This window comes from Rhododendron vialii, chromosome 11a (assembly GCF_030253575.1).
Source record: "Rhododendron vialii isolate Sample 1 chromosome 11a, ASM3025357v1".
NCBI classification, from domain to species: domain Eukaryota; kingdom Viridiplantae; phylum Streptophyta; class Magnoliopsida; order Ericales; family Ericaceae; genus Rhododendron; species Rhododendron vialii.
The window spans coordinates 31,474,162-31,486,703 of record NC_080567.1 but is presented as its reverse complement, the minus strand read 5'-3'; the positions used below and the strand labels follow the sequence as shown (position 1 = coordinate 31,486,703).

The 12,542-nt window shown below is 42.1% G+C and overlaps 3 protein-coding genes across 3 annotated transcripts; 1 reads left to right on the top strand and 2 right to left on the bottom strand.

Moving 5' to 3' along the window:
• Window positions 1-592: 592 nt before the first annotated feature.
• Window positions 593-2,265, bottom strand: LOC131308897 (uncharacterized). The gene is made up of 2 exons (XM_058335941.1): window positions 1,780-2,265; window positions 593-1,266 (listed from the first exon to the last, which is right to left on the bottom strand). The coding sequence occupies exons 1-2, from the start codon at window positions 1,930-1,932 to the stop codon at window positions 1,078-1,080; spliced, it is 342 nt and encodes a 113-aa protein (XP_058191924.1). The 5' UTR covers window positions 1,933-2,265; the 3' UTR covers window positions 593-1,077.
• Window positions 2,266-4,423: 2,158 nt separating this feature from the next.
• LOC131308896 (metacaspase-1) lies at window positions 4,424-7,296 on the top strand. The gene is given in 5 exon segments (XM_058335940.1): window positions 4,424-4,905; window positions 5,202-5,532; window positions 5,827-5,944; window positions 6,591-6,755; window positions 6,942-7,296. Coding segments are annotated over 5 exon segments (1,080 nt in total). The 5' UTR covers window positions 4,424-4,499; the 3' UTR covers window positions 7,002-7,296.
• A 1,042-nt stretch (window positions 7,297-8,338) lies between these two features.
• Window positions 8,339-12,011, bottom strand: LOC131308895 (uncharacterized). Its single transcript, XM_058335939.1, has 2 exons — window positions 11,044-12,011; window positions 8,339-9,110 (listed from the first exon to the last, which is right to left on the bottom strand). The coding sequence occupies exons 1-2, from the start codon at window positions 11,912-11,914 to the stop codon at window positions 8,764-8,766; spliced, it is 1,218 nt and encodes a 405-aa protein (XP_058191922.1). The 5' UTR covers window positions 11,915-12,011; the 3' UTR covers window positions 8,339-8,763.
• Between the last annotated feature and the right edge of the window lie 531 nt (window positions 12,012-12,542).

Here is a 12,542-nt window from a genome sequence, read left to right as displayed (position 1 = left end):
CTTATTGTTTTCTCTTATTGCCAAATAAGCATCCTTTATGTTTTGATTTTTCCTCTGTTTTGTGCAACTTAGTTGTGATTCCTCGTTTCGTATTAGGTTTTGATTCTGTCTCTTGATCGTTTCACTACTTATCTCTCCTATATCTTTTCCGCGTTCTGCTTCCTATTGCAGTAGCTATTGGATATGGAGGAACATTTGAGCTTATAAGGTGAGCATACCATGTGAAAAAATAAACGGTTCTGACAATCGAGGTGAGCCCGAGAATGGTCCAGAAAAGACCTCACAAAACCGTTCAGGCCCTATCCTGACCCTAAAATTTTTTTGAGCAATTTTTTTTTTGGTCAAACGAGAAGTCATTTTGAGCAACTTCTATAACCCTACCAAAGTGGAAGAATTCAGCTTCTCTCCTCCATCTTTTCCCTTTCTTCTGTCTTCTCTTTCCTTCGGCCAGCAAACGTAGAACCGCTTGGGAGAAAACGGAAAGTCAAGTCCTGGAACCTAAGAACTCCACACAGAATAAAGGGAAAAGTAAACAAGTGACTAGTCAAGTGACCAAATGAAACGTATGGAGGCCTATTACTTTTTGAATGACGAAAAAAGATTATATTAATCTTTGAAAGTGAATACAAAGATCAAAAGGAGCAAGGAGAAACTCTTGATTGGCAAGATGTCAATCAAGAAAAACACAAAGGGACAAAGCCTAGCGCCTAAATGGCCTAAAAACCAAATAAAACGATAAATTGCACATGAGACGCAGCCCAAACACCTAAGATGAGATCCAAGCCCAAAAAAAGAGAAAATTAAAAGACATAGTTCATAGACAACATACGCTAAGTCTGATCAATCCATAGTCCAAAAAAGTAAAAAACTAAAAGGGAAAAATTAAAAGGCATAGTCCATAGACAACATAGGCTAAGCCGGAGACCAATCCATAGATAACATAGGCCAGCCTAAAATATCAACCCTACTCCACCACCCACCGCAGCCACCTGGAATGAGACGGACCGCTGCCACCACTGTCGCCGGAACTCAGGAACAAGCCCTGTTGCTGCCCCGAAGAACGGCCCGATCTCCCCGCTACAAGTTGCCCGGAACCAACCACCACCAACACCGAAGATCCCATCCACCTTTGCAGCCGTGAAACCCACAACCCATCCACCACATGCTGCCGCAAACCAACCTCTGCCGCCTGCCACCGTCCAACAGCCTCCTAACAGCCCCCTCTCCACCAAGCAGCCACCTCCACCACCATCCGAAAGCAAAAACCTACAAAATGGAGGCCTGTTACTTATCATGAGGCATTTACCAAAGTAAGAGAAAAATGGTGATCCCTGAAGGAACAATATCTCTACTACTTCAAAAAACTGGAAACATTTTAGGCCATGTTCGTTTTAGAATTTGGATTTTGCAAAATCCCAAAACGAACGCGGTCTTAATGTTTCCCATACTTTACATTTCCGAAATGCCCCTCTTTATCATTACAAATGACAAACCCAGATTTCTTTTCCATCTGCTGGAAGCGGTGTTTATATTGCAACCGGCCGGCGTGTGATCGGGGTGACGTTCTCTATTGCGGCCGGAAACAATGCCTCAACATCATGTATATCGGCAACGTGTGTGCTCTCCCGTATTCTCCGTCTTATAAACAGTGCCGAGATCGACCAACCAAAAATGAAATCAATCTCTCTCTCTCTCTCTCTCTCTCTCTCTCTCTCTCTCTCTCTCTCTCTCTCCCACATACACACGCGCACACAACACACAAAGAAAGAGCTCCCTTACTTCCATTTGAGAAGTGAGTTCAGAGAGGTGGGAGATTATCCGCGGCGAATGCCTCCAACATGAGAGAAGTTGTGAATTTCTTGCTAAAATCTCTTCGTAAACATTTTCCTGATGCACCGAAGAAATCATGATGGGGCCTCTTGTAGAAGACATTCAGGTTGTAGTTCATCCGAATCATCCCCCTCTGCTTTGCTTATTCTCTTTTTTGGTTTTTTTCTCATGCCTTTTACATATTGTTTTGCCTAGAGCATCTCCAACCCTGCTCATACTTCTACTTAAATTCGAGTAAAAGCTTCATTCGGTATAACATACTCCAAGCACAAATTTAAGTAAAAACTTTATTAATGACATTGTTGTAAATCTGGGAGGGGAGAAAATAGCCTTGAAAAATTGAGTAAAATTTTGAGTCTCACTTAATTTGGATAAAAATTGGAGTAAAATTTAATTTGGGATAGGTTTGACCGTATGAGTAAATGAATGGAGTGAATATTTTAGGAGTTCTACCCATTTTTTGAGTATTTTAGGAGTTCTATCCATTTTTTGAGTTCGAGAAAGAAAAAAATAAAATTGGTAAGGAGCGGAGATGCTCTTACAATCACTCAGAGCATCTCCAAGCTATCTCTCACAAATTCTCTATTTTGAAAGCTCAAATTTAGTTCAAAAAAGAAACTCAAACAGTCACACTCCAACCCCAGTTTTTCAAATCTTAATTCCGTCTTTGAGTAATATGACATATTATCGTTTTGTGCAAAACATTTGGATCTTGCAGTAGTCTTCAATCTCTATCGTCGAGCAGTCTTTGATCATTGAAAACTAAGAATAATTTATCGTAAAAAGTAGCCATGGTGAATATGAGCAAACATCGAGGTGAAGATAGGAACCCGTCTTCACTATGTCTTTACCAAACTCCATATTGAAATCCAAAGCATGCAATCCCCTCACTCCCAAGTAGCTCTGGACAAACGGATTTTGTTGAAGCATCCGTCCATAATAACATATGGTCTGACTCGAGTATTCCCCTTCCGTTCCTCAAGTTTGCATAGAAAGACGTGTCAAAAGTATTAGAGCTGCTGTTGTCAAGTTCCACGAGCGTCAACCGATCACCATTATCCGGGTAGAGTGATCAGAGTTGAGGAAGGAAGGCAGCGTCAATTGTGAGGTCATGTGCGAAAACTTGCTTCTAACCTCTTAATCACATCGGAAAGAAGTTCTGGAGGGAGGCTAGCCCAGCAGCTGCTCTGTCTAATAATGGACTTGATTCCCCCTGCCATGCCCAGTCAACCGCTACTCAAAACTCCTCCTTGATAAGCTCCCAAAACCATCTCTTACCTCACGAACTCTGTTACGGAATGACATTTTACTCTACTCCGGTTGCATATAATATCCCCCAAAGCAAGCTTTCTACTTAAGCCAGCTGTCGACCAAAATCAATGGCACTTGTATATCGGCAACTGCATACGCAAAGGGTTTCAGTTCAAATATTTTTTGCAATGCAAAGCCAAGACAATGGAAGTAATTCCTAGAGCCAAGAACCAAGAGCAGCAACACATGCCCAAACACGCTAAGGCGCTTGAAAGCATAAGCAAAATTGGGAATAATGAAAACACAAGCTTGTTCGGTTTGGATTTTGAAAGAGATTTTAAAGTATAATAAGTGAAGAGAGATAGATAGATAAAATTTATTGAAAACCGTGCGCAGGAGTTTTGAGTGCCTCAAACGAACAACCACTAAACACAACCTTGACACGTAAGCAACCAAATAGTCCAAGAGGTAACAAACAGAGACTAGATTTAATGAAAGATACCAACTATGGACACTTCACACAAGAACAAGACACAGCCTAAGCTCATAAAACATTCCATAGCCCATCCATAAGTCGCACAATCACGCAAACATAACTTTGAGTTACAAACCTATCAAATCCTTCTCCACTCCTTCACTCAAAAACGAGTTTCTCTCTTCTTCATTTTACGCCCAATCAAGGGAGACTCTTTCTTTACTCCAAACTTTTCAACGCTATATTTTGGCTTTCAAACTAGGGCTCTGCCGTTGGTGAGTCTTTCACCAACCGGTGTTCTTCCTTTAGATGGTAGATTAGAATAGATAGTTTCATAACAGATTGACCAAAGGCAAAAGCGCAAATCATTCAGGATCTGAACAAGAAAAAGAACAAGGATGCTAAACCGTGCATATACTCAAAGCCTCAACATCTACCTATAAAAGTTCTAGATCGAAACACGATCCCGCATCAAGCAAAAACAAAATCGAATCGAACCAAAATAACTAGATAATGTCGGTCAATGATCAACCAACAACAGAATCGAACCAAAATACAAAGATTCGTATTTTTACTGTATCCCAGATAGGTACCATTGTATCCCAAACCCTTCGATCACCTTATCAAAGTCACAAAGATTCGTCACACCAAACTGAGCCTCAAGTCCCATCATGGGATAAAAAGGAAATTTGAGATAGGAACGCATGGCAAAAATGGGATAGGCGGTCCAATGTGGTCTTTGTTTAGGCTCGTCGGCTGAAGTTGAACAAACGAATAGAATTTAGGGATTTAACCAATTCCACAATTAAAAAGAACGAATTTAGTTCCCCACCAATGAAGAATGAAGGTGGAAAGTTTCTAATCAATAAAAGCTAATTCCCCTCTAGTTGAACAAAATTCCCCTTGAAACATCTTTCTTCAAGTACTTCAAGGGCCTATAAAGATGGCCGTTCTTCCAACAACACCACAAAACACTACAAACATCAGGAAAACAAAAGAAATGGCAAGGGTGAGATGCACTCGTGGGGTGCTACTATCGTTGCCGCAAGGCGTTTCAACCGCGCGATGTCCTAGGTGCTATGCTACAATTGACTGCCCCAGCAACGATGGTTACTATCTCCCTGCAGCAAATCAGTACAATAATGGTTACTACCACCGCCAACTGCCGTGACCATTACCTCAGCTTTCACCTATTTCAATGCATGGAAAGAAGAGAGCAGTGTTGATCGGAATAAGCTACCAAGGGCAGGGGAACAGTGTCAAGGGTAGTGTTAACGACGTAAGGTTCATGACTCACTTTCTAGTTAATTGGTTGGGCTTTCCAAATGAATCGCTCTCAGTCCTCACAGGTATCTCCCATGCTCTCTCTCTCTCTCTTTCAGCAGATTTTATACTCAACATGTCCCATATGTGTATACGTGCTTCTTGGCCGCTCAACTCTATTGTCTCATGTTAGCACACATGGACCGAAATGGTCATACTAATACATATTCATTGTGTATCAACATGTAACGATTATCCGTGATGCTGAATTGAGCTCTAGAATAGTTCATAAAAGATTGTTTCAGATCATGATATAACCAAATTTATGACTTAACCTGTCAACGGTTGCCATATCTTGTTTGGCAATATGACCACTTTGCAGAAGAAGAGAGGAATCCATACCTGGTACCAACTAAACAAAACATCAGGATGGCCTTCCGTTGGCTCATGGAGGGTTGCCAATCAGGGGATTCCTTGGTGTTTTTCTACTCCGGCCATGGCTCTCAAGTGCCTGACTTCAATGGGGATGAGGTAGATGGGTTTGACGAGTCACTTTGCCCTGTTGATTATCACACGGAAGGAAAAATACTCGATGATGAGATTAATGCCACCATTGTAAGGCCACTACCCTATGGAGCCAAACTCCATGCCATCATTGATACTTGTCGCAGTGGAACTTTTCTAGATCTACCATTCATGTGCAAGATGAACAAGTAAGTGAACTTTTTTTGCATTTGAATCGTTAACCTGAAAAAGAAGGCTTAATGGGCTGGTAGTTGAGTGCATCGAAGTGCCTTGGAAGTGCTATCATAGACAGAGCCCCCATTGTGCGCTATCCTAAGGAGGAGAGCTGCTACCTATTATCCTATGCATTGTTGCTTCCGCTGTGTAGACAATATTGTCTGAAGTGAAGCGGGTGGTAGGTGGCAACCCTTGATATCCTGTTTAGTACCATATATATGCTGAACAAAACATAAAACATCATTGCTGTTGTTCTTGTTTAGCAGGCAAGGAAACTACGTGTGGCAAGATTGCCGAATTTCAACTGCTTATAAAGGTACCAGTGGTGGAACAGCCATCTGTTTTAGTGCTTGTGATGACAATGAAACCTCATTAGATACTACGGTCAGACTGACACACTGTCTCTTTTCCTCCTACATATGTACAGCAGGATTTGTATTTCGCCATGAAAGTAAAGCTATAAAGCAAATGACAGGAACATATGCTTAACTAATATTACGTCAGTTTAATAGTCCTTGGATCAAATATCTAAGACCATTTTCCTGAAGGTAATTTTTGGAGTGAGAGCATTTGCATTACCTTTCAAAGTAGGTGGTGGCACCAGTTTGTCTAACTGCAGGGTGCACATAGACGACGAGGGAACAAACGCATCCTATGAAACTTGAACCTAAGACTTCAAACTTCAATACCATGTTAAGAGTCGATGTTCCAAAAGCTTAAGCCACATGGAATAAGGCCATCAATATACCAAACCATCTAACATACAAATTACAGAAGTCGCCTTCTACACTGAGATTTAAAACTTGTTCGCTAATTCATCCTTTTTACTTTTCAATTACTCGAGAAATTAAGGAAAAGGCTTAAAAACACAAAAGTACCATGTGACTGATGAAATGAGTTATACAGTTTAAGAAAAAATGCACATACTGATATACGTGGTATATATGTGGAACGTTGATGATAAGAAATATCCCCCGAGAGTGCCTGTATCCAACCATAACCTTGTTTACCATCCATGTCATTTTTACAGGCTTTCACAAGTGATGTTGTGACTGGTGCCCTGACCTATAGCTTCATCGAAGCTGTGCAAAATGAACGCGGTTTGACATACGGCCGCTTACTTCACTCCATACGCTCTAAAATTCGCGAGACTCAGAAACGCGTAAATGGTCCTAACACACCTTCTACACCGCAGGTATGTTTCTCTATGATTGTTAGTAGTAACCAGATATTGCGCTTGATGCATACAAGTATATTTATCTTTGCCAGTCATTTCCGATAGCAGGCAATGTTATTGACACCATAACAGTTGCAAGTAGTACTTGGAAATAAGGGTACATTTTGTTAAGCTGATTCTAACATAGGGTGTTAATTTTTGTAGGTGCCTCAACTCTCCTCCTCTGAGAAGTTTGACATCAACTCGAAACCATTTACGATTTAGGAGCGCATACAGCCAAGTGCCAGCCAAGTTATTACTGCAACCAAGAAATAAATACCATCGACTAAGCTAAGCTCTTGTTATCAGATCTAGATAAAATGGTTTCTTCTTCTAGTTTCACCGAAACTACGAGCGATAAACTTTTACTTCATATGTCACCATCATCTACTAAAGCACCTGTTCAACTAGATTTCTTATGAAAGTTAGCAAATGGAATTAGCTTCTCTTTCCGGTCGGATGCATTATTTTTTTGTTTGCCAACGATGTAATTGTATCTGCCCGCGCAATGTTTAGCTTCTCTTTCCGGTCCAATGCATTACTATTTTTTGTTTGCTAACGATGAAATTGTATCTGCCCGCTTAATGTTTGGAGTTCAATAATCTTGCACCCCAGCTCACAGGTTTCTTCCGAGCCAGTGCCAATCCTATGGACGCAGCGATTTGATCCATTAAGTCAGCTGGCTTCTTAAATAAGTTAAATGGCTGTCACATTTTGACCTTTGTGCCAAACCAAGTGAGGCTTAGATATGTTTGGTTATAATGAGAGAATTAAAAATACTATCCGCAATTTGGCCTTTACTCAGCAACTTCTTGGGGCCAGGCCGCAATTTGGCAACATCTTGGGTTCGAAACTGATCCGCAAACGTATTGAGTTCGAACTCGGCAACTTCTTAGGGTCAGGCCGCAAAAGAGAAATCTCTTGTGAATCCACTAGTTCCGGCGTGAACGGTCTATCTTTGACCGAACCGGGGAGGAAATAGTTGACAGGCGGGCGTAAACTTGCCCGAATACCCTTGATTGTCGAAAAAGAAAGAAAGAGAGTCACTATCCATTCCAGAAGCACCAAATGGTGTATCCATAGTTTTATTGCAAAAATAATTGTCGTGATCTAACATCTGTGTCGCATCACTATCACTGTAACTAGACACCAAATTTGGTCCTTGGTTTGCTGCTAAATAAATGAAGATAGTACTATGAATCAAACTACCACGGCTTCATTGTGAAAGGTACTCTTTCCAACCTATACTTTCCCTTGTGCATCACATTCGTAATTTTGCCCAAAAAATCGTGACAATGCCATCTTATGGAAGGCAAAACATATGGCCACAAAAGTAACTTAACCACATTAAAGTTGCCGACAATAGGAACCGATTTTCTACGTATATAGATAGAACCAAAAAATCTACGGTTGAGACCAAAGGGAGAAACTATAGAAGCATTTAAAGCGCGCGATCCAGATTCACTCGAGTGTGTTAGACCCACATGTTTTCAACCGCCCAATGTGAATATTCGAAGCATTTTTACGATCCGATTCTGGGATCGTACTACATAGGCTACATATTAAAATGAGAAACGATTTTTCGCACTCTATTTTCTCATGAATGGACTCCGAAATTTATCTTTTAATGCTTATGTTGTGAGTAATTTAAGCACCAAAGGACAAATTTTGTAGTGCGTTAATAAGAAAGTAGTGCGAAAATCATTACCCAAATAAAATATCGCTGCTGCATAATTATATACAACTGTTCTTTATCATACTGTATAAACAGCATTTCCCTATCTAAACTCAGGGAACAATTTAGGAGTAACATATTATTAACCAAAGCGAAAACATTTGAGGTCATTTTCGCTTCGTAGATCTTCTGTCTCCGAAGGCCTTTTGTCTCTTGTCCCAATGCGTTTCCATCGTTGGCAATCTCCAAAAATACGATTTTCGAGGCATGAATGTACCGATGTCCGACCAGAGAGAGAATTACGAGCGCCCTTCAATGGAGAAGCAAGAGCTTGCGGGAAGCGCTGCACCACCTGGCGTAGCACGCACGGAGGTTCGGCCAGTCGGAGGACGGGCAATAGGTGTAGTGGTGGAGCCATAGAGACAACACCTTCTCTTGCTCCTCTTCTTGTTCCAGCGTCTCTATGGTCTCTTCCAACACTCTTTCCAGCTCTGCTCTTTCGCTGATGCTCAGCACCGGAGCATCGGTTCCATTGCTCGCGCGACACAACAGCGGTAGCCACGACATGAGCATCCTCATCTTGGTTTGCCTTTGTTGCTCCTTCTTGCCTTCGTCTCCCTCCTCTACTCCAAGGTTTTTGGCTTGCTTGAATAAGAATGCTGTGGAATAGAACAAGAAATTGCAATGGTTAAGATTTGTTGTACGCGAGAAACACTTTCGTGATGTACTTTGGTGGTTAATTCCTTTACTTGCATAAATTACTCCACAAATCTTTGATCTGTCTAGTTAGGCTCGTTTCTACAAACAAAAAATACTAAAAACTACGCATTTTATCATCTCATTTTCACTAACAAAAAAAGTTTAGCATTTTATCATTTCGTTTCCACTAACAAAAAAGTTGTCAACAAAAACTTTTTTTGCTATAGTAACTCTATTCACAAGCTCATCAACAACTTATTCACTATCGAAAACAACTTGACATTTCTCAACAACTTATTCACTACCGGAAACACCTAACAACTTCTCAACTACAAGTAAAAATTTACAAATTTTTCACTCCCGGAAACACCCCTCACATAATACGCGTGCGCGTACAGGAGTGCAAACGTGAAAGCGTCTTTTGAAAACATCCCAAAGTACTGAAATTCGCGGAAGCGAATACTAATAATGGGAACGGAGGGTTCTACTTAAAGATATACAAGGATCTGACTGCGGTTAAAGAACTGTAAAAAAAACTCCTCTAATTAAATATGAAAATGTTTTTATATCAGGTGGTTTGCATACGCTGAATCAATGAGCCCATTCATTTTAGTACCTGCAGATTCAATTAGAAAAAGATGGCGATTGTTTGGTTAGATATGTCACAATGCCTTACAATGGTGTGCAATAATGTCAAAGATTGCAACCAGCGGCAACTTCTTTTCTGAACGGTTCTGGGACCACTTAGCTCTAGGCCACCTACATAAGTAACTATGGCCCGATCTAGATAATCTCAGGGATTTGACTAAGTAAACATGAGAAAACAACTATACGGCTCATTCCTCAAGAGATCGCAAATTCAAATTCCACGAAAGTCAAAGATTTCAAATCTTAGGGCCACTGGATGTTTGTCCGATCGTTAACTTCAGGGTCACAAAATTAGTCGAAGTGTGCTCAAACTAACCCAAACGTCCGGTTATTAAAAAAACACACTATGGCTCTAGTTAAGTAATGCATGATGGTCACACCAGAATAGTAAAGGGCCATTTCTTCACGCTACAAAGCCAACTGTAATACTATTACTAGCAAATTAATCAAGGTTTTCGAGAAAATGTTGACTTTATCCAAAATCAACCACCACCGAAAACATGAACAGTGACCGCGTTTCCGACAAAAGTTGGTGTCAAATCTGAAGCTTCCCGGAAGCAGGATCGTGTTCGTACACGATTGGTAGATATATAGCCCAACCACAGAAAAAGATATGAGCAATGCTACATACACACATTTTGGTACAGAGATTTGGACGCACATGTTTCCGAAATCGTTCAATGCAAATAATAGACTCCAAAGATGCATGGAGGACCCACACCAATCGGACGCTGTGGAAACATTCGAGTCTCAATAATTTTCAAAAAGTTATTGGGTGGACACAATGCCCAAACGCCCTCCATCACCACCCAAGTCATATAATGCACGCAAACAAGCGTGGAAACATCTTTGAAAAATATCTCAAACTACTAAAATTTTGCAATAACAAAGAGTGAGAGTAGGGGCAGACAGTTTATCGAGTCTTACGTGCTTAAAAAAAATTATGCTATAATTTCATAACACCGTCACGTAGTACCTCAACACCCTTCTCCACTCGTCACCCTTCTCCACCAGGAGGGTTGACCAAAAATTACCCATACTACCTAATCTACCAGTCCAAGTCTAAGCCAGCTCAATTCAAGCTAAACACGTCAGAATCCTATTCGACTTGGTTTTGGAATTCAACATCCACTCTAAAGGCCAATAATTGCCTAAATGACTATACTACCCAATATACGCTAAAGAATATTCAACAACCGTTGGCAAAACAACGTAGAAAACCCAAATGGACTGAAAACGACATACCTGAGACCTTAACAAGAGATCCTTGAAGCCTTGGCTCAGCCGACAAGCCCAGCCAAGCCAAGTGCGTAGCCGACGCCCACTTCACGACCGCTTCCTCAACGCACCCACAAGCCGCCATCTTCTGCGCCAGCCACAGCACCTCCGCCGCCAGCTTCTCCGCCGAGCCACCCGTCCTCAACAGCCCCGCCTCCCCCCTCCCCCTCCTCCTCCTCCCGAGCCGGTTCCACGCGGCGTCCCCGTAAAACCGAACCGCCTTAAAAACCCGGCTCACCTTCCTATAATTCTCCCCTCCCGCTCCCGCTCCGCCTGTCCCCTCCTCAGTTGGACCGGGCTCAGAATACTCGTTATTCCGAACCCGGTCCAACACCGCAGCTTCCAGCTGACCGAGCGTCCGCGAGAAAGCTGCGGAGAGAACGGAGCAGTTCACCTCTATCAGAGCCTCAGACCCCTCCAGCAGATTCTCGTCGATTATTCTCTCCGCCAAGGAGCGAACGAGTTCGTATTTGCGGGAGCTGACGGGGATGTCATTGACGATGGACAGCAGCTGGGAGAGTGCTCGGGCGATGCCGGAGTTGGCGCCGGTGGTGGAGGCGGGAGGGTAGCTGTTGTGGGATTTGGGAGAGTTTGTTGTTGGGTAATGGACGCTGTCGTTGTGGTGGTGGTACTGGTGGGTTTGATGATCAGGAGGGAGGAGAGAGGGGAGGAGGCGGAGGAGGAAGAGGAAGGAGGAGATGAGGAGGGCGCGGAGGAAGTGGAGGAGTTTGTATTTCTGGGAGAGGGTGAGGAGGGGTTTGTCGGCGTAGAGGAAGAGTGTGGTTAGGATGTTGCGGAGGAGGAGAGGGGGGATGAACGTGGGTGTGCTTTCCATCATCGATTGCTGGCCTATGTCTCTCTCTCTCTCTCCTTCTCTGGTTCGACCAGATGTTGATTTTGTGTGGTGTGTAATTGGGTATTGTTGTTACTACTTTTGTACGTAATGAGGACGGAATGAGGAGGAGGAGGAGGAGAAGTGGGCCTGTTCTTTTCGTTAATGAGGAGTGGGGACGAAAATTTGGTGGCCCAAGTTGTTTGTTTGGGGCCGTTGAAATTTTTTATTTTGTTTTAATAATCGGATGTCCAGACAGTTTATACGCATCTCGACTAATTTTAGGATCCATCCTAGTGGCCAAAAGGTTTGGAATCTTTGGCTTTCATGAAAATGAAACTTATAACCTCGAAAAAGAACACTTATTGCTTTCTCACAAACACTTGACTTTTTTCCCTTTCTCATTGGATATACCTATATTGAGATTGCCTTATATAATTAGGTGTTTTGATCAGTTTATTCGAGTCTTAATTATTTTTCGGGTTGTACAAATATTCTATGTATTTCATGCTGTATTTCTTTTAGTGGGGTGAGGATCGAGGGGCCGGATCCTGTCCATTTTTCCCGAACTAGTTAGGTCCATTTGGTGCATCCGAGCCATCCAAAAGTGTTTTAAACTGCTCAGATTTTAAAG

Excerpts from the sequence above, each read along its gene's own strand:
- LOC131308897 (XM_058335941.1), bottom strand. The coding sequence starts at position 1,932 with ATGTCTTCTACAAGAGGCCCCATCATGATTTCTTCGGTGCATCAGGAA. Across the intron at positions 1,267-1,779 it reads AACTCACTTCTCAAATGGAA|GTTTTTGCTTTCGGATGGTG; the intron begins GTAAGGGAGCTC and ends TCCATTTTGTAG.
- LOC131308895 (XM_058335939.1), bottom strand. The coding sequence starts at position 11,914 with ATGATGGAAAGCACACCCACGTTCATCCCCCCTCTCCTCCTCCGCAAC. Across the intron at positions 9,111-11,043 it reads ATCTCTTGTTAAGGTCTCAG|CATTCTTATTCAAGCAAGCC; the intron begins GTATGTCGTTTT and ends TCTATTCCACAG.